The sequence below is a fragment of the Dromiciops gliroides genome, chromosome 3 (assembly GCF_019393635.1).
Source record: "Dromiciops gliroides isolate mDroGli1 chromosome 3, mDroGli1.pri, whole genome shotgun sequence".
In the NCBI taxonomy this organism is placed as follows: Eukaryota; Metazoa; Chordata; class Mammalia; order Microbiotheria; family Microbiotheriidae; genus Dromiciops; species Dromiciops gliroides.
Genome location: NC_057863.1, coordinates 636508983 through 636530792, shown reverse-complemented (window position 1 = coordinate 636530792; position 21810 = coordinate 636508983). Strand labels below are relative to the sequence as shown.

General features: G+C 40.0%; 1 protein-coding gene across 1 annotated transcript in view; it reads right to left on the bottom strand.

Moving 5' to 3' along the window:
• The window catches only part of LOC122748174 (tumor necrosis factor receptor superfamily member 14-like), an 89751-nt gene that overhangs the window by 229 nt on the left and 67712 nt on the right, over positions 1 to 21810 (bottom strand). Inside the window, 5 exon segments of the mRNA XM_043993859.1 lie at positions 1761 to 1887; positions 5655 to 5732; positions 6028 to 6091; positions 15328 to 15458; positions 15460 to 15478. Coding sequence (XP_043849794.1) covers positions 1761 to 1887; positions 5655 to 5732; positions 6028 to 6091; positions 15328 to 15458; positions 15460 to 15478 — 419 coding nt within the window.

Here is a 21810-nt window from a genome sequence, read left to right as displayed (position 1 = left end):
TTTTATGAAGAAAATTCTCTGTCAAGCTTAAGATACTATATAAAGGTTATGATGAACAGGATAGTACCAGAAAAACCTGGAAAGACCTACATGAACTGAAGCAGAGTGAAATGTACTATATACAAAATAACAGTGTGGTAAAAAGTTTTAACAGTCGGTTAGCGATAATGGAGAGACGCCAGTTTTTCTTTAAGGACCACCCTTTCGGGGAGGAGACCAATGGCATGAGCTACGCACACCAGTCAGCCTGCTAGCACTCCACTTCCCGGGGTGCAAGCTTAAAAGGCAAGGAGAGAACAGAAGTGGGATCTTTTTTCCTGCCTCTGCTGGTCTTCTGACTGCGCTGCACAGACAGATGCTGATGGGTGTTCAACTCGGCCCAGCTCACGGTTAGCAGCAGCACGCGCTTGACACGGTCTCTCTCTCTCCCCAAAGGTGGCCTTGGGTTTTGGTGAGTTTTATAGGGAATATAGACTAAGCTTAGACTTAAGACTATTTGTTTTGTATTTCTACTTTCCTATCCCTCTAATCAACATCACCTTGTAACTACCATACAATAAAAGCTCTAACTAGAAAACCAGAAGCTTCTTCCATTTACTAGTCTGGGAGGATAAATTAGGGAAATGTTAAAGAGGGGAGATTTATGATCTAATATCCAATTTTAAATCTCACAACAGCAATAGTGGGGGATGATCTGCTGGAAGCATGTGGTTATTTTCAGCAAGGCAATGATCCAATATAACCCTGAAGGACTTATGAAGATTGAAGCCCATCTGCAGAGAAAGAACTCATAGTATCTGAAAACAGATGGAAACACAATTTTAATTTTTTTTCTTTCCTCTTTGACAATTCCTTAATCTAAAGTTTGGGGTTTTTGACTGTTTTCTCTCACAACTAGCTAATAAGGGAATTTTTCCATGACTACTCAAGTATAACTTATTTTGAATTGCTTGAGTTCTTGTGGGTGGGGGGTGGAAATGGAGCGGGGAAAGAGAAATTGGAACACAAAGTTTTAAAAAAATTGATGTTAAAATTTTGTTTTTACATATATTTTGGAAAATAAAATTCTATTTAAAAAAAAAGAAGATGATTTCAACACATTCTTCTGTGACTTTTACTGCTCCAGGCATTGTCCTATGGCATATTTGGATGTTTTTTGGAGAGATTGTGTCATGAATTCAAGAGCTCACTGCCTTTCTTCAGACATCTTGGCTCCTGCCCCAGAAGTCAAGAGTTTAGACTTTTAAGTATTTATTAAGGAGCAAAAGAATTTGGTGAGGAGAAAGAAAGAGGTAATAGATGTAACTAATTCTAAGAGACCCCATCATCTGACCTCTCCAACCTGAGGTCAAGAACCCCAAAGACCCTAACACTTCCTCCCTCATCCCAGAAGCCTCTTCTCCAACAGAAAACAAGGCTATCCACACACACATAGCTCCAAGCTAATGGGCTGGTAGCTTTGATTGAGTACCCACAAGCAAACACTCACTTCCTGACGCTAAAGCACATGGCTTGTAAATCACATGCCTCCTTCCTCATGGGGGAACTTCCCTACAGTATCTCTCCAGGAGGGGGTGCAATTCCAATTCTCACACTTGCCATCTGGAATACTTTTGACTGCAAAACATGGAGGAGATCCAGCAGGAGATGGACACTTGCTGGGGAAGAGTTTTGTCCCAATGACAGACAGAAAGTATGACTTAACCTGGGGATTTCCTTGTACTTCCCATAGCATAATCTAAGGTTCTCAGCTATCTGACTCTCAGACATTCTTTCCCTTAGTGGAGCTGATTCTTCTTCTTGTCTAGTCTCCTGCACAGGCATGTTGTTGACGGACCCATCAGCTTCAGTGAGGTCACTGGTTTCTCCATGGTGTGGTGCTTTAACCTGAAATGGGAAAATATAGGAGAAGCAAAAGTTACCAGTTTGAGGCTGTTCCCAATTATTCTGGCCTATTTGTGTGTGTGTTGTGTGTGTGTGTGTGTGTGTGTGTGTATTGAACTACAGTTATCCCTTCCACATTCCAATTTTCTTCATTGTGGTTTTGATATATGTAGGGTCATCATAAGAAATTAAAGGGGAATTTTGGGGGAGTTTTGTATAATCCACAGAATATATGTGAAGCCAGCAGATAACACAGAAAAGTTAGAGGCTCAGAAATGCTAAAATATATGTACAGAAATACATAACATCAACATACTTTTATAGTGTACTGCCATAATAATTCAGGTTTCTTTTGTGGTATGAAGGGAGGACCAAAAATTTTATATGGATTTTCTAGATTTCTGGGGTGGGGGGACAAATTTTCCCCTAACCCAATTATGTGGAAGAGGCAACTGTATAATCAATGAGCTAGCCTTAGAGATCACAAGAGAATTCTGAAACACTTCAGGGGAAAAAGTGACTTGTCCAAGATCAGACAAAAGTTTACATATAGCACTTCACTTCAGGACTTCCCATGACTTTTCCCTGTCATGGGACCATAGATTTAGATCAGGAAGGGACCTTCAAAGGCCAACTATCCCAACCTATACCTGAGCAAGTATCCCCTCTCAGCTCCCAAGTACTGATTCTCCACCCTCTATTTGAAGATAACCATCCAAGAAGAGCCAACTCCTTCCTGAGATGACTATTTCTACTTGACCACAGCCTATAATTGCTGAGGAAACCTTCCTGACTTTAAGCCTAACCACAGATGACCCTCTTTGTTACTTCTACCCATTCAGGCTAGTTCTACACTCTCAGGCTAAACAGAACAAGATGAATCTTCTAAGGAACAACCTGAAGTCCACTATCATGTGTCCTCTTTGCTCCCTCCTTTCTCCAGGCTAAACAGGCCCAGAGCTTTCACTCATTTGTCATATGGTAGGAACTTGAGGCCCATCACCATCCTATCCACTTTCCTCTCTTATCAGCATCCTTCCTAAAATGTGGTGTCTGAAATCCTTGTGTTTTTTTTTTTTGGTTGTTGTTGTTGTTTTTTGCAGGGCAATGGGTTTGCCCAGGGTCACGCAGCTAGTAAGTGTCAAGTGTCTGAGGCCAGATTTGAACTCAAGGTCCTCCTGAATCCAGGGCCAGTGCTTTATCCACTGTGCCACCTAGGTGCCCTATCCTTGTGTTTTTAATGGAAAGGTGTCTTCTATTTAATGGAAAGTTTAAATTCAGAAATCACTGGCCCAGTTGGTACATTCAGGGATTATTGTCATGTAACAAAGGTGTATGGAAATGATATTTTCAGCTAGAAAAGCAAGCATCCCCCCAGGCAGTAATGAACTGATCAGCCCATAAGTCTTGCAAAAATAAGTCCACCATTTCTATTATGATGCAAACTGAAATGCAAAGAAGAATGTCAGGAAAGCAGGCATAGAGACATTTTTCAGATATATAATAAATCAATAAAGAGAATTCCAGGCACATCTATTACAGGTTGCAGTGGCTAGGGCCCCGGGATCATAGTCAAAAGACCTGCGCGTTCATATTGATGCCTTGTGACTGTGGGCAAGTCACTTAAGCCCAATTGCCTCACAAAAAAAAAAAAAAAGTCCCCCCCCACAAACAAAAACCCATTGCACTTCATTAAGTGATTACTATGTGCCAGACCTGTGCAAGGTTCCTAGGGTTATAAGTACAAAACTTAAACCAATCTCTCTCCTCAAGGATCTTAGATTCCAACAGGAAGACATAAAGAGCATTTCCTCAGTAGTTGAGGCCAAACCTGGAATGCTCCCCTGCTTCCCTCTGCCTTCATTTAAGAGGCAAAACATTCCACCTTCTACAAGAGATCTTTCCCAGCACCCTCTAATGAAAATGCCTTCCTTGTGAGAGAACCTCTCATTGAGCATTGAATATCTTGTATATACATAGTGGTTTTTGCTCTTGTCTCCCTCATTAGAATGTGAGTTCACTCAGGGCAGGGACTGAGGGTTCTTGTATTCCCAGCATTAAACATCTTCTCTGGCCTATTTTGTTTTTGCTTAGTCATTTCTCAGTTGTCTTCAGTTCTTTGTGACCTCATTTGGTTTTTCTTGGCAAAGATACTGGAGTGATTTGCCATTCCTTTCCAGCTCATTTTACATATGAGGAAACTGAGTCAAACATGGTCAAGTGACTTTCCACGATCATAAAGGTAGTAAATGTCTGTGGCTGGATTGGAATTTAGGTATTCCTTATTCCAGGTCTGGCACTCTGTCCACTGTTTCCCTTAGCTGTCACCTGATGGCTCTAGGCCTAGGTTCCTTCTCTGTTAAATACATAGATCTAACTGATAACAACCTTTTCCAGCTTCAATCTTTCAGCCTACAACCACACTGTGATCATATGAAGAAAGGGAAGTGACTTGTCTGAGGCCCAACAGTCAATGACCTCTGGATAATTTGCTCACTTCTCTGGTTTCCCATCACTTATACCTCTCTCCCCACCCTGAGCAGTACTCTAAGGCCAGGACAAGAAGACCCTCAGGTTACTCACTAATCCTTTGCTGAGCCCTATTCTACAGATCTGGCCACTAGCAGCTCTCCCAGTCCATCCCCCCTCTCCATGTTCTTCAGTCTTGTGCCCACCTCCACAGGGCAGTGTTACCAGGGTTCTGTTACATCCAGCTCAGCCTAGACAGAGGGCCTGAGTGTTACATAATTAATTTGTATAACCAACATCGGGAAGACCCATACCAATCAGGGATATCTCTATTTCTAAACTTGAAATAAAAATGCTGACTTTTGAAAACTAGAAGGAACTTTTTTAGTTTCTGTGGGACCCATGAGAGTAAAGACTGCATCAATTAATGAAAAAATAATTTATTTAGCACCTATTATATACCACGAACCATGCTAAGTGCCAGAGATACAAAGACCAAATGGAGAGAGCCCTTACCTTTGAGGAACTCTCATTCTGATGTGTCCCCTTCTTCCCTCCTGCCAAACAGCTTTGCCTTTCTCTTGTACATACAATCTGCTTCTCTGTGTCCATGCTGAATTCCACAACCCTAACAGCCAATAGGCTCTTTGAAAGGGAACTATTTGGTTGTTGTACAGTGTCTGTACAGAGGAGGAGCTTAATAATTTTTTTAATTGAATGAACTCTGTATTTACTTAGTCCTAAGCAGAATGTTCTGCACATAGTAGCAGAGATGATAAATGGTTCCTGAGATAATTCAATACTGAAGTAACTTGCATTGCTTGCATTTTGTGACTAGCAGAGTGCCTGGCACATAATAGGTCTTAATATATACTGAGTTGACTTAACATGTGTAACATATATACATATATATATATATATATATACACACACACACACACACATATATATATATACATATATATATATACACACACACACACACACACACACATATATATATATATATAAAGCTTAGTTCCTGGTATAAGGTCTTTATAAATCCTTTAACTTTTTATGACCTGTCTATTCATCTAATCTGCCTATCCATCTATAGTCCCACCTATCCTTCTATTTATCCATCCATCCTTCCATCCACCCATCATTCCATTTGTCCAGGCATCTCTCCATCAGCCATCAGTTCTTTCAATCCATTCTTCTATCCAATGAATAAATGATTGATCAATCACTTGATTAATCAATCTATCTATCCATCTAATATGTTCAGCAGTCATATATCTAGCTCTGCTGATAATCATTACCTCTTCCAGTTCCAATTCCAGTTCCATTTCCAGTGGTGGAACCAAGATGGAGGATGTGAAAGAAGGAAGCTCTTTGAACTGTCCCAAATTTCCCTCAGAAATGTCATTAAATTAAATTCTCTCAGCAGATTCTGGAGCTGTAAAATCTGCAAAAAAAATGGAAACAAAACAATATTCTTGACTTAAGATAACCTAGAAGATCTTCAGGAAAGGTCTGTTTCATCTGGTTAGATAGAAGGGGAGCATAGCTCAGTGTAGAGGGTGTCTGGCTGAGCCCACAAGAGGCCCAGAGTCACAGCACAGATCAGCAGCTCATGATCCATGGTGCTAGCTCAGCAAGCTAGTGGCCCAGCAGGCCCAACATTGGTGATACCTCAGAGCATAAAGCTGATGACTCAGCCCCTGACCCCAGCAGAAGAAGCTCCACACAGTGTACACTGTACCCCAGGAGCAGAACTTAACTTAAAATGCACAAAAGAGGCTTAAAATAAAAATATGAATAAGAAACAAAAAAGAACCCTCACCATTGACAGCTACTATGGTGACAGGGAGGATAAAACATAATCTCAGAGGAAGACCAACAATGATAAAACTCTTACATGTGAAGCCTTAAAGGGGGAGGAGAATTGATCTCGAAACCAAAAGCCCTCCTGGAAGAGCTCAAAAAAGGATTTTATAAACCAAATAAGGGAGGTAGTAGAAAATTGGAAAATGAAATGAGAATTATGAAAGAGAAAGTCAATAGCTTTGAAAAAGAAAATAATGCCTTAAAAACACAATTGTAAAATTGAAAAAGAAGAACAATTCCCTAAGAATCAGAATTGAGTAGATAGAAGCTAATGACTTAATGAGACAACAGGAAGAAGTAAAGCAGCATTAAAAGAATAAAGTAGAAGAATATATAAAATACCTCTTCAGAACAACAGACCTGGAAATATAGATCCAGGAGGGATAATATAAGAATAATCAGATTACCTGAGAACCATAATCAAAAACAGAGCCTATGTAACATATTTCAGGACATATTAATGAGAACCAACCCAATGTCTTACAACCAGAGGACAAAGTAGTCAATGAAAGAATCTACTGATCACTTCCTGAAGAGACCCCAAAAAGAAAATGCCAAGGAATATAGTAGCTAGATTACAGAACTATTAAGTAACAGAGAAAATACTACAAGCAGTCAGAAAGAAACAATTTAAATATCAAGGAACAACAATAATAATTACCCAGGACCTGGCAGCTTCAACAGTAAAGGATCAAGGGGCTTGAATATGATATTCCAGAAGGCCAAGGAACAGGGATTACAACCAAGAATGTACTACCCAGCAAATTAACTGTAATATTTCAGGGGAAAAATGGATATTCAATGAAATAGGAGACTTTAAAAACTTTCCTAATGAAAATTCCAGAACTGAATAGAAAATCAGTCTACAAATGCAAGTCTCAAGAGACACATGAAAGGGTAAAAGGTGGGTCATGTTATTCAATAAGGTTAAACTGTTTGTAACTCTTGAAAACTATCTTTATCAAGGCAGATAGGAGGAGTACACACATACAGAAGGTGTAGGTATAAGTGGATTCTGATGTGATGATGTTTAAAAAAAAAACTTAATGGGAAACAAAAAGGATCATACTGGGAGAAGAAGAAAGGGAAGTAGAATGGGGTAAACCCATATCATGTGAAGAGGTACAAAAGACCTATTGCAATAGAGGAAAAATGGGGGGGGGAGTGATCATTGTTTTGACCTTTTTCTCATCTGATTTGGCTCAAAGAGGGACTAACATGCATACTCAATTGGGTATATAAGATAAAAATCTTAACCTATAAGGAAGTAAAAAGGGGAAAGGGGAAAGAAGGGGTAGGGGGCTGATAGAAGGAAGAATAAAACTAGGAGGGAAAGGGGAAGAGGAACAAAAGGGAAGTGGGGTGATAGAAGGGAGGGAAAAACTAGGAATTTAATGTGGGAAAGGACAAAATTGAGGTGGGCTGATAGAAGGGAGATAAGACGAGATAGCTAGAAACAAACACTAATGAGAAGGGACAGGGGAAAAGGAAAGAGAAAAATATAAACAAGGAAGAATAGGATGCAAGGAAACACACAGTTAGTAATCATAACTTTGAATGAGAATGAGATGAAGTCTCCTATAAATGGAAGCAGATAGCAGAGTGGATTAAAATCAGAATCCTACAATTTGTTGTTACAAGAAAAATATTTGAAGCAATGAAATACATTCAGAATAAAGGGTATAAGGCTGGAGCAGAATATATTATGCTTCAGTTGAAGTAAAAAAAGGATGGGGGGGCAATCATTATCTCAGACAAGCAAAACCAAAAATTGACCTAATTAAAAGAGATAAGGAAGGAAACTACATAAGGTATCCATTGATAAAAGAAGCAATAACAATACTAAACATGTATGCACCAAGAGGGATAGCATCCAAATTCTTAGAGAAGTTTAAGTGAATTGCAGGAAGAAATAGATAGCAAAACTATATTACTGGGTGACCTCAACCTCTCCCTCTCAGAACTAAATAAATCTAACCACAAATTTAATAGGAAAGAAGTTAAGGAGGTGAATAGAATTTAGAAAAATTAAATATGATAGACCTCTGGAGGAAAACTGAATGGGGGTAGAAAAGAATATACCTTTTTCTCAGTTGTACATAGCACATACACAAAAATTGACTGTGAAAGTCAGATGCAGAAATGATGAAATAGTAAATCCATACTTTCAGATCATGATTCAATTAAATTATGTTGTAATAAAAGGGCCATAAAAAATCTAAATAATCTCATCCTAAAGAATGAGTGGGGGGGGCAGCTAGGTGGCACAGTGGATAAAGCACTGACCTTGGAGTCAGGAAGACCTGAGTTCAAATCCGGCACAGACACTTAACACTTACTAGCTGTGTGACCCTAGGCAAGTCACTAAACCCCAATTGTCTCACCAAAACAAAAAATTTTAAAAAATAAAATAATGAGTGGGTCAAACAACAAACAATTAGAAACAATCGATAACTTCATCCAAGAGAATGACAATAATAAGACAACATGCAAAAACCTATGGGATGCATCGGCCAAGAGCAGTTCTTAGGGAAACTTATATTTCTAAATGCCTACATGAATAAAATAGAGGAAAGTGGAGATCAATGAATTGGGGATTCAACTAAAACAGCTAGAAAAAGAATCAAGTAAAAATCCCCAAATAAATACCAAATTGGAAATTATGAAAATTAAAGGAGAGATTAATAAAACTGAAAGCAAGAAAAATATAGAATTAATACATAAAACTAAGAACTGGTTTTATGAAAAAATCAATAAAATAAATAAACTTGTGTTTAATTTGATTGAAAAAGACAGAAGAAAAACCAAATTACCATCATCAAAAATGAAACGTGTGAACTCCCACCAATGAAGAGGAAATTAAAGCAATAATTAGGAGCTATTTTGCCCAACGATATGTCAATAAATTTGACCATCTAAATTAGATGGATGAATTTAACATCAATTTTTTAAAAACTTTGTGTTCCAACTTCTCTCCCCCTTCCATTCGCACCCCCAACCACAAGAACTCAAGAAATTCAAAATAAGATATTACTTGAGTAGTCATGGAAAAATTCCCATATTAGCTAGTGTGAGAGAAAAACAGTAAAAAAACCCAAAACTTTCAGGTTACGAAATTGTCAAAGAGGAAAGAAAAAATAATTTTAAATGTGTTTCCATCTGTTTTCAGATACTATCAGTTCTTTCTCTGCAGATAGGCTGTAATCTTCATAAGTCCCTTCAGGGTTATATTGGATCTTTACCTTGCTGAAAATAAACCACATGCTTCCCAGCAGATCATCCCCCACTATTGCTGGTTATTTTTGTATACAGTACATTTCACTCTGCTTCAGTTCATGTAGGTCTTTCCAGGTTTTTTCTGGTACTATCCTGTTCATCATAACCTTTATATAGTACCTTAAGCTTGACAGAGAATTTCTTCATGAAAGCCCAGTAAAGTAGGTACCATACGTTTTGCCATTATAATCAATCATCATAACTATTTCCCTTCATCCCATCCCCTTCCCATGACATTTACTCTATCTTCTTTTTACCTATTCCTCCTCAGAAGTGTTTTACTTCTGACTATCCTCTCCCTCACTATGCACTCCCCTTTTTCACCCTTCCTTCATTATCTTCTTCCCCTCCTATTTTCCCGCAAAGTTAAATAGATTGCTCCTCCCAATTGGGTTTGAAAGCTATCCCCTCCATGAGCCCACTTCCAATGAGATTAGGGTCCCTGAGCTAATTCTTGGTTCTAAATTTTTTTTCCTCCCTCCCTCCTCAACTCTTCCTATGAGATCAAGCAATTCAGTATGTCATGCTGGTGCAGTAAGCAGAACATCTTTCATCTTCCTTGAAAGTGTTTTGCTTTTTACTGCTCTCTCCCCAATCTGCTCTTTCCTCCTTCCCTTCTTCCACCCACTTTTCTCCCTCCCCTCCTTCAGGGCAAAATATATTCCTATACCTACTTGAGTATGTATGTTAGTCCTTCTTTGAGCCAATTCTGATGATATAAAGGTTCGCATCACTCCCAACTCCTTCCCCCTCTTCTACTCTCCTCCATAAACATTTTTCTTGTTTCCTTCATGTGAACTACACCTCTCCCAGACCATCTCTCCCCTTCTCCCTCCCCCAGTTTATTCCTCCTTAAACCTCAACCCTATTTTAATGATGTCATCATGGATTAGTTAGGTGGCACAGTGGACAAAGCACCAGCCCTGGACCCTGGAGGCCCCAAGCCCAAATCCAGCCCCAGACATAAGACACCCCACCCCTGTCATCACCACAAAGAAACAAAACATAAATGCTTTCCAGATATCATCCCTTCATATTCAGTTCAGACCTGTGTCTTCTGTGAGTTTCTTTCTTTCTTTCTTTTTTTTTTTTAGTGAGGCAATTGGGTTAAGTGAACTTGCCCAGGGTCACACAGCTAGTAAGTGTTAAGTGTCTGAGACCGGATTTGACTCAGGTACTCCTGAATCCAGGGCCAGTGTTCTATCCACTGTGCCACCTAGCTGCCCCTTCTGTGAGGTTCTTACTGAGATAGTTCTTATGATTTTGAAAAGTTATTATCTTCCCATGTAAGAATATAAATGCTTTGATCTTTTAATATCCCTCATGAAGTCTTTATCCTGTTTACCGTTTTTATGCTTCTCCAGGGTCTGCTATTTGAAAGTCAAGTTTTCCATTCAGTTCAGGTCTTCTCATCACAAAATGCTTGAAAGACCTCTTTCTCAATTGAAATCCCCATTTTTGTCTTTGAAAGATTATACTCAGTTTTGCTGGGTACGTGATTTTGTCTGTAGTCCCAGTTTCCTTTGCCCTCTGGAATATCATATTCCATTCCCTTTAGTCTTTAATATAGAAGCTGCTAGATCTTGCTTTATCCTTATTGGAGCTCCACCAGTATTTGAATTCCCTTTTTCTTCTAGCTGCTTGCAGTATGTTCTCTTCACCTGGGAGTTCTGGAATTTGGCTATAATATTCCTGGAGGTTTTCCTTTTGGGATCTCTTTCAGGAGGTGATCAGTAGATCTCTTTCAGTGTCTATTTTAGCTTCTGATTCTAGAATATCAGGGCAATTTTCCTCACAATCTCTTGGAGGATGGTGTCTAAGCTCTTGTTTTGGTCATGGTTTCAGGTAGTCCAATGATTTTCAAATGATCTCTCCTAGATTTATTTTCTAGGTCAGCTGTTTTTCCAAGGAGATATTTCACATTGCCCTCTATTTTTTCATTCAATTGAATTTGCTTTACTGTGTCTTGGTTTCTCATAAGGTCACTAGCTTCCATTTGTTCCATCCTAATCTTAGGCAGTTATTTTCATCAGACAGTTTTTTAATCTCCTTTTCCATTTGGCTTTTCAAACTGTTGACTTTTTCTCATGACTCTCCTGCATTGCTCTCATTTCCCTTCCATTCTTTCCTCCCTTTCTCTGCATCTTCTTTCTATTTCTCCTACTTCCTCTTCAAAGTCCCTTTTGAGAGCTTCCATGGCCTGAGACCAATTCATATTTTCTTGGAAGCTTTGGATGTTGGGAGCTTTGACCCTATTATTATCTTCTTCTTTGAGGTTGTATTGTGGTCTACCTTACCCCCAAAGAAGTTTTGATGGTCTTCTGCTTCTCTTGCCTACTCTTTGGCTCTGCTTCCAGGACACACTGTTCAAGCTACAGCATGGCCCAGGGGATGGTTGGGATTCTTCTCGGCCTGCCTGGCCTCACTTTCTATTTGATTTTAACCTCTCCACTGGGTGTGTGTGTGGGGGGGTGAGGCTGCTTTCTCTGCTCAGCTCCTGTTCTCAGCTTCTGAGGGCCCAGGTGTTTTGGGGTTGAGGCAGGGCAGGTTTTAATCTCACCTGGCCTGTTCTCAGGTCAGAGATAACCCTCAGGACTACTTTACTAAGTAACCAACCAACCAGCAAAGCTTTCTGTGGTGTGGTTCTCAGCTTCTGATGAGCTGCTCCCCCTGCTCGCCTTCCCCGACCTGGGCCTTCAGCCGCTCAAGAATTTTTCCTGGTTGCCCACTGGGGTGGGACAGTAGAATCCTTCGCCCCGGTCCAATGTACCCCTGCAATTATGCGCCCCCCCACCAGCCGTTCAGTCCGACCGCACTCTTGGTTCCAGAAGACGCCTGTGCTGCAGCCGATTCAGAGGCACTGGGGTAAATTCCTCTGGCAGGTGTCTGGTGTGTTGGCCTGACTGTGGCATTAGGCTTATTCATGGCCCAGCACAGCCCCCTGATATCTATCTATAGCTGGAGAAAACTCTCAGCCAATATTTTTGTGTGTTTCTGCCCAAGGGTTATTTTATTGCTATTTTGGGGCGATGTATCAGGAGCCCTGTGCATTTAATGTCTTTCCTCTTCAATCTTGCTCCGCCCCCCAATAAGCCCTTTTTTAGAAAAGAAATTGAACAAGCCATCAATGAAATCCCTAAGAACAAAATCTTCAGGCTAGATGGGTTACAAGTGATTCTACCAACATTTAAAGAACAATTAATTCCAGTACTATACAAACTATTGGAAAAATTGGTGAAGAAGGAATCCCTACCAAATTCCTTCTATGAGACAATGTAGTGTTGATGCTAAACCAGGAAATCAAAAAAAGAGAAAGAAATTATAGACAATTCCCCTAAGGAATATTGATGCAAACATTACTAAATAGAATATCCAGCAAAGAGATTACAGCAATTTATCACAGATAAAAGACTGTGACCAGGTGGGATTTATACCAGAAATGCAGGGCTGGTTCAATATTAGGAAAACTATCAACATAATCAACCCCATCAAAACAAAACTAACCAAAATCATATAGATCTCAAAAAGTTGCAGGAAACGCTTTTGACAAAATACAGCACCCATTCCTATTAAATACTAGAGAACATAGGAATAAATAGAGCTTTCCTTAAGATGATAAACAGTATCTCTCTTAAACCATTCAAGCAAACATCGTATGCAATGGGAATAAGTTAGAGGTATTCTCAATAAGACGAGGGGTAAAATAAGGATGTCCATTATCACCACTATTATTAACATCTGTACCAGAAATTTTAGCCTTAGCAATAAGAGAAGAAAAAGAAATTGAAGGAATTGGATAGGCAAGGGAGAAACTAAACTATCACTCTTTGCAGATGATATGATGGCATACTTAAAGAATCCTAAAGAATCAACTAAAAATTATTGAAACAATTAACAACTTTAGCAAAGTTGCAGGAATATAAAATAAATCCACATAAATTATCAGTATTTCTATATATGACAAAGTACAGCAGCAAAAATTAGAAAGAGAAATTCCACTTAAATAACTGCAGACAATATAAAATGCTTGGGAGTCTACCTGCTGAGGCAATCCCAGGAACGATATGAAGACAATTAGAAACACTTTACACAAATAAAATCATATCTAACAAATGGAAAAAATGTAAATTGCTCATGGGTAGTCCATGCTAACATAATAAAATTCCACCAAATTAATTTACTTCTTCGTGCCATATAATCAAACTACCAAAAAAAGTATTTCATAGAGCTAGAAAAAAATAACAAAATTCATATGGAAGAACAAAGGTCAAGAATATGAAGGGAATTAATGGAAACAAATGCAAAGGAAGGTGCGCCTACCTTGTACCAGATCTAAAACCATACTATAAAGCAGCAATCATGAAAACTATTTGGTACTGGTTAGGAAATAGAGAAGAGAATCAGTGGAATAGGTTAGCCACACAAAACACAGAAAGTAAATGAATATAGCAATTTCCTGTTAAACCCAAGACTCTAGCCTCCAGGATAGAAATCACTATTTGACAAAATTGCTGGAAAAATGGAAAGAGTAAGACAGAAACTAGGCATAGACCAACATCTTACACCATACACCAATGTAAAGTCCAAAATGGGCCCAAGATCTAGACATGAAGGTGAGATACCCTAGGCAAATTTGAAAAAGAAAGAATAGTTTATTTGTCAGAACTGTGGAGAGGGGAATAATTTATGGCAAAAGATGAGACAGAGAATATGATGAAATGCAGAGTGGATAATTTTTACTACATTAAATTAAAAAGGTTTTGCACAAAAAAACCCAATGCAAACAAGATTAGAAGGACAGTAGAAAGCTGGGAAACAATTTTTATAGACAGTGTTTCTGATAAAGGCCTCATATCTAAAATATATAGAGAACTGAATCAACTATATTAGAATACAAGTCATTCCCTAATTGGAGAAATAGCAAAAGGATATGAACAAGCAGTTTTCAGATGATGAAATTATAACTATTTACAGCTGTATGAAAACAATGTTGTCAATCACTACTGATTAGAGAAATACAAATTAAAACTACTCTGAGGTACCACCTCACACCTATCTAATAGACTTATATGACAAAAAAAGGAAAATGATAAATGTTGGAGTAGATATGGGAAAATTGGAAGACTAATGCACTGTTGGTGGAGTTGTGAACTGATCCAACCATTCTGGAGAGCAATTTGGAACCAGCTTAAAAGTCTTTAAAACTATGCATACCCTTTGACCCAACATACCACTACTAGGTCTATATAGCAAAGAAAACATAAAAAAGGAAAAGGACTCACGTGTACAAAAATATTCTTGACTGATCTTTTATCGTAGCAAAGAATGGGAAACTGAGGGGATGCCCATTAATTGAGGAATGGCTAAACAAGATGTAGTATATAAATGTAATGGAATACTATTGTACTTGCTGTAATTGAACTCTAAATTCACCTTGGCTCCTGAGCACAATGCTCTGCATACAATAGGTGACTGGTAAGTGGTTCCGAGAGAAATCAATGGATTTATTTAACTAGGAATTTCTCTGCCCGGGACAAGTAGCACAAACTGAGCCTGGGCCAAGCTTACTCTAACTTAAGAGGGGATATGGAGGAGGAGGAAAGCTGGGGACAGGGGGAAGCCCTCCTCTGCCTTCCAGCTGGCATTTCCCTAAGAGTAACTGAATGAATGTATGATTTAGACACTGAGTTCTATTGTTTCTACTGTCCTAACGGACTCCAATTTTGGTCTGAGCCCACTAACTTTAATGTCCTGAGCCAAGCCCCCATTGCTCCACCCTCATTATGTCTCTGCTTACCTGGGTAGCTTCACCATCACATATGGCTTCACATAAATGATGGCAATGATGGCAATGATGATGATGGGAATGATGGATAAGTGGATTTATATTTTATGTGTTGAGGGTTACTTTGAGGTGAGCACACTGCATCTGTGGTGTCCATGCCTGGCTTTTCTTCAAAATAAACCCTGTGCTGTACAACTAGGAAGACAGATGTGGTCACATGTCATTGAACATCAACACGCAAACCCGAGTGATTCCACTTCTCCCCCAGGTACAGTCAGTCATGCGACTCAGCAGCAATGAAGCTTTATAGAAAGAAAGGCAGAGTATCTCAAATGGAAAGAGAGAAGGAGGGCCAGCTGTGCCTTTATTAACAATCTCGATTAAGGCAGAGGTGCACACCTCCCAATTTTCCTGATAACACAAAAAGCTAGGAGGAGGCATCCATGTTGAACTAGCTAGAAAGCCAGCATGTCCAGTCAGGATCAAAAAGATTAGACAGATTAGAACCAGGCAACAAGCTGTTTTGTTTTGTTTGTTTTTTGAGGGGCCCAGAGCTAGAATTTCATCAGTGTGAATTCCCTGGTATAGAAATGCCTTCCCCTCATGCAAGACTTATCAAGAGTAGAGAGCCTTAGGTTGTTGGCTGGGACACTGAAAGGGTATGCCATGCCTATTAGACATAGTTTACTATGTCCTAAAAGATAGAACTGGAGGCTTCCTGACCTCAGAGCAAGCCCTGTATCTTCCATGGCCTACATAACAGTGAGATGGAATTAATAGGGCTGAATGGAGTCATGTTTTACATTTAAGCTCAAAAATCAGTCAAAAAGATCATGGAGCCAGAGAAACTAGGTCATCCAGTGGATTCAAGTGGACAGAGTGCTGGACTAGAGTCTAGAACACTGGGAGTTCAAACCTTGCTTCAGACACTTCACTTCCTAGCTATGTGACCCTGAGCAAGTCACTTAACCCCTGTTTGCTTCAGTTTCTTCATCTATAAAATGAGGATAATAAATAACACCTATTTCCTAATGTTATGACGAAGATGAAATAAGATGATACCTAGAAAGTGCTGTTGTTGCTGTTATTATAACCCCTGTCCCAATGCCCATTGGTAGGAGACTCTCTCCTTATTGATACAGAGAGGAATGCCCTGCCCTGCAGTTGGCCAAGCAGAGTTGGTGGGAGAACTCCAGGCTGATCAATCCTCTTCAGGACTCTTCAAGCATTATATTTTCACTTTCTTTCATTTTTTCTTTCTTTTAATCAAGTTTTCTTGTACAAAATGACAAATAAGGTAATTTTTACATAATCATTTTAAAAAAAGAATCAGGGGCAGCTAGATGGCACAGTGGATAGAGCACTGGCCTTGGAGTCAGGAGTACCGGAGTTCAAATCCGGCCTCAGACACTTACTTACTAGCGTGTGACCCTGGGGCAAGTCACTTAACCCCAATTGCCTCACTAAAAAAAAAAAAAAATTAAAAAAAAAAAAGAATCAAATTACTTCTGGCTTCCAGCTTCAAGAGGGAAAAGGGAAGAGGCCAATTCCAATTTCAGGTTGCTAAAGTAAAAGTGTGGGGCATTGAATTGGCCTCAAGCTCCCCAAGTGGAGCTTCGGGGGAGGGGGAGGGAGTCTGGGCTAAGTTGCTTGGACCAAAAACCCCGACGCCACGGGTGTGGCTCGTGCACGCATGCACAGAGTGGAAAGGCCACAAAAAGCCTCAGGGACGCTAGGTGTTGCTTCATCCAGCACCAGCTCCCTCTGCTCTGAGAGGATCTAGCCCTAGATCCCAGGCTCGTCCAGACAGGGTTCTGGCATAGCCTGTGCGGAGATCCCTGGGGGCACAGCAGGGGGCAAGGGCCCCTGGTGCCCTGGGTGTGGTATTCAAGGGATGCTTGAGGGTTCCCCTCCCCCAGGCCGAAGTGCTAGGGTGGCCAGTGCATTAGTTTGGCCTGTGCATGGGCTCAGGGAGTCCCGAGATTTAAGGGGTTAGAAGGAACATATATACAGGGGAGAAGAGAGTAAACAGGAGGAGGCCAGAATTAAGAGCAAGGAGGGATGCTGGAAGATTAAGAAGTTGGAGAAGACAGACAGGGAGGCTGCTACAAGGAGGCTAAGGAGTAAGCGGTGAGCACAGGGTACATGTTGGAGAAAGCAAAGTTGGAGAAAGAGTAAGGGAGGAGCGGACAGAAAGAGGACTGCTACAAGGATGCTAGAGAAAGTGAGAAAGGGCTTTCCAGTTAGAAGAATGTCCGTTGGTATACACGAGGACGAAAAAAAACCCAAACTTCCAGGTGTGGCAGAGATGCGCCGGAAAGCAGTCAGGTTGTACATTTATTTTCCCTGTATTCTAATTTTAAATTGTATCTCATAAATAAACCCTCTGCTGTTAAAATGGAAGAGGCTTCTTATCTTTTGCTCTCAATTTGGAGGAGCAAGGTGGTGGTGGAAACTTTATAAAAGGCCTATACTAAGTTAATAGCAGTCAGATAGCCAGCCAGTCAGAAGTCCCCAGATTAAGTACCCCAGTCAGATTAGTCCTACCAAATTAGCCCTAATCAGTTCAAATATTTCCCACATTTGAATGGCACCCCAGATGGGACTTACAGCCCAATTATATTTTTTCTAAAGTTATAATTTTTCATTTAATCACAATTTTTCATAAATCCAATTATATAATTTCAGAACCAGATTAGCTAGTTAATAATTTTTTTTCTTTACAAAAGACTCAGGGAACACATGAGAGGAGGCAGCAGCCTCTTCCTGTCTTCATGCCCAGATTTGTACACTAGAGCCTTGGGGGAGTTTCCCCTTGGGTAAGATCTAGACCTCTCTCTGGTTTGAGCTATCTCACTACCAAAGGAAAAGCTCATTCTTCTTATTATCTGGATACATTCTCCTAGGTATAATTTCTCATGATTTCTCTTTTTCTACAATTTAGATAAATGGATTTCTTTGCTTCTTCCAATGTGTGTTCATTGTGAATAGGTATAGGTGGAAAGGGTGTCAAGTTTTGGATGGAGGGCTTGGGATTTTCCTTCCTCCGCCTCCAAAAAAAAGGGGCAAAGCAATCAGAAATTTGATTGAACATGGTCATAACCCCTAGATAATAATATTTAAGGGAGCAGACAGTTATAATTCTAGCCTGATTGCCCTTTCTCTAAGAAGAACAAAGTGACCATATTATTAACCAATTAAACTCTTGTTTAGTCATTTCAGTAATGTCTGACTCTTCATTCCCATATTGTAATTTCCTTTCCAAAGATGCTGGGAGTGTTTGTCATTTCCTTCTCCAGCTCATTTTACAGATGAGGAAACTGTAGGCAAACTGGGTTAAATGCCTTGCCTAGGGTCAGAGCTAACAATGTCTGAGGCTAGATTTGAATTCAAGGAGATGAGTCTTCCTGTCTCTATATCCAGCACTCTCTTCACTTTGCCACCTAGCTGTCCATTTATTGTTTGTGGTGGTCATTGGTATTGTTAGGAACATCAGAAGCCAGCTATTCCAATCCTTTAAGTATAAAGATGAGCAAATTCAGGTCCAAAGAATCAAAGTGATTAGCCATGGTCACAAAGGAAGCAAAGATCAGAGACAGGGTCTGAACCATGCCTTTGGCTCCAGCATGAAATGCCATTTCCATTCTATCATGGCACCATCCCGGGAAGGAAATGGGACTAGATAACAATTTCTCTAAAAAGGTCTTGGAGTATGAGTGCCCTGAAACACTCCATGTGAGTAAGCATCACAATTGGAAAACCAGCCATGGTGGTTCAGCCATAGACTACATTGGAGGGTTTAGAATAAAGATAGTCAGCCCAAATCTGAAGAGTTGTGTTCAGTGCCCCATTTTAGGAAGTTCTTAGGTTAGGGGGGAGAGTTCCCACAAGAAGATGTTATAGGACCATATATTCTACACTGAACAGGACTTCAGGGGGTCCTTTGGCTGGGTCCCTCATGTATAGATGAGGAAATAGGACACAGAGAGTTCAAATGACTGATAACTGCTAGTATTTAGATAGCATCTCCCATGGCCAGCAAATTATCTCACTTGCCCTAGGACATGTGGGGCAGTACCCATAGCATCTGAACCCAGATTCTTTGATTCCAAAGTCTTTTCTATGGTACTGGGACAACCAGGGTTCCAAAGCATGCATGTGAGGAGCTACTGAAGGATGACTTGGAGAGGTCAGGAGTTGTCTCAAGTATTTAAAGGGTTGTTAAAAAGAAGAGAAGTAAATTCACTTAGCTGGCTTCAAAGGGTAGAACCTTGAGTGATGGAGAGAAGTCATAGAAAGGCCGATTTTAGATCAGTTTAGGGAAAAAACTTAGCAGTGGGAACTATCTAACAAGAGGAAGACCAGAAGGAAACAGAGACAAGCAGAACAGCTTTGAAAGCCACATGTGAATTTCTTTTATGCCTAAAAGGAAATGAATAGAATTAGATTCATAGTTTTGTATACTGTAAGGGGGTAAAATTCAGCTATAACTATCTAAATCTAATGATCATCAACAATATATTATAAGCTTTAGGAGAGTATTTAAGTATTTATTAAAGAGCATTAGGATCAGGGGTGGCTAGGTGGCACAGTGGATAAAGCACCGGCCCTGGAGTCAGGAGTACCTGAGTTCAAATCCGGCCTCAGACACTTGACACTTACTAGCTGTGTGACCCTGGGTGAGTTCACTTAACCCCATTGCCCCCCCCACCAAAAAGCATTAGGATCAGAGAGAAAGGTAAAAATCTAACTATTTCTAAGAGACCCTAACATCTGACCCCACCATGGTGAGGTCAGGAAGCAAAAAGAGACTAAACCCCTTCACCTGTGTATGCTTACTACTTCTTGTCTTCCTCCCAGAAATAGGAGGCTCCTCAAGTTGATTGGCTGTAGCCTTGATAGACAGTACCCATGAGCAAACATCACTTCCTGATGCTAAGGACCCTTGACCAAATGGCTTGCCCTCAGAGACCTTCCCATGGCAGAGCTTTTCTACAGTAAGTCTCCAGCAGGTGGCGTCATTCCAATCATTACAGTACATCCACAGGTGTGCTGGAATCATCCCCAGTTGTAAGCCAGTGTTAATTGTTAAATTAATGCTTCAGAAATTTGCAAATGCTATGAATTCGTGGTTGATTTGTTATTTTGCTTAGGGTCTAAGACTCAAGAAAATGACCTCGAAGATATTGATGATGCAGAATATCCTTAAAGTGTGTTTGTGTATATTTATTTTCTCAGAAATCAGTTGTTAAATACTTACCTGCAGTGCCCTGTGGGTATTTCTTTTTTTTTTTTCTTTTCTTCTTCATATATGGAAATAGTTTTACTTGGTGTATATTGAGGCCAGAATTTTTGTTTAAAACATAAAAAATGAATAAGTGAAAAGAATGAACCACCAAGTCCCAGAGAGTATGTTACACCTACTTGGTCCATGGCAGACAGTAGTGATGGGTCCCATTGTGGGAAAATGTCCCTGCCTGGGCACTTTTCACAGATAGTGTTGTTTTTCTCTCTGTGGCCTAAAGAGAAAGAGATGAGAGATTTGGTGCTCAGCATGGCAATAGGATGAGAGCAAAACATGGCTGCTAGAACTGGGCCCCTGGGTTGGTTGGTCCCTTCCCTGGAAGCTGTGTCAGAGCAAAGTGTATTAGGGACAACTCTTATGACATACTTCCCAAGCCTAAGGCAAGAAATTATTTTTAAAAACATATTTTGTTTTTGCATCTCCTATATTATAGCAATGTTTCATTCCCCTTACTAGTTAATGTTTACCAACTCTTTTGGGGGGGAAAAAAGGAACCTGGGGCACATTTTTATGTTTTTAATGATTTGTTGACGTTACAAAATTTCCCCCATCACTTTCTTAAATCTAAGCAATTGACAAAGCAATACATTAAGCCCTGATTTATATATTGGCCCATTTCTGAGGTGCCAATGCTCATACTGAAAATTTAACAATCAGCTCTTGGGAGAGCAGTTCATCCTGAAGCAACAATAGTTCTCTGTCCCTAGGTGGGTGGTGAAGAAGCAGGCTCACCTCTAGATTTTACATATTGACCAGGGCTGCAAATTCGGTGAGCCACACACATATCACAGTTATCATCTTTCATGTCAGCACAGAAATAGCCTGGAGAACAGCTACACACAGTGTTGGATGTAGATGAACATTCCCTTTTCGTCACTAATCCAAATTCTGAAAAAAAAGCAAGATAATAGGTCAGTCAGTCAGTCAGTCAGTCAATCAACATTTATTAAGGACCTACCATGTTCAGGACACACATTACAAAAAAAAAAGGCAAAGATAGTTTCTGCTTTCAAGGAGCTCACAGTCTAATGGGTGTAATGGCATGCAAAAGAGTATGTACAAATAAAATACAATCAGGATAAATTGGAGTGACCCTAGACTTAAGGGGGCATAGGATTTGGCTTCTTGTAGAAGATGGATTTTAGCTAGGATTTGAAGGAAGCCACGAAAAGTCTTGAGGCACAGGTGAGGACAGAAGGACATTCCATGCATGGAAAATGCC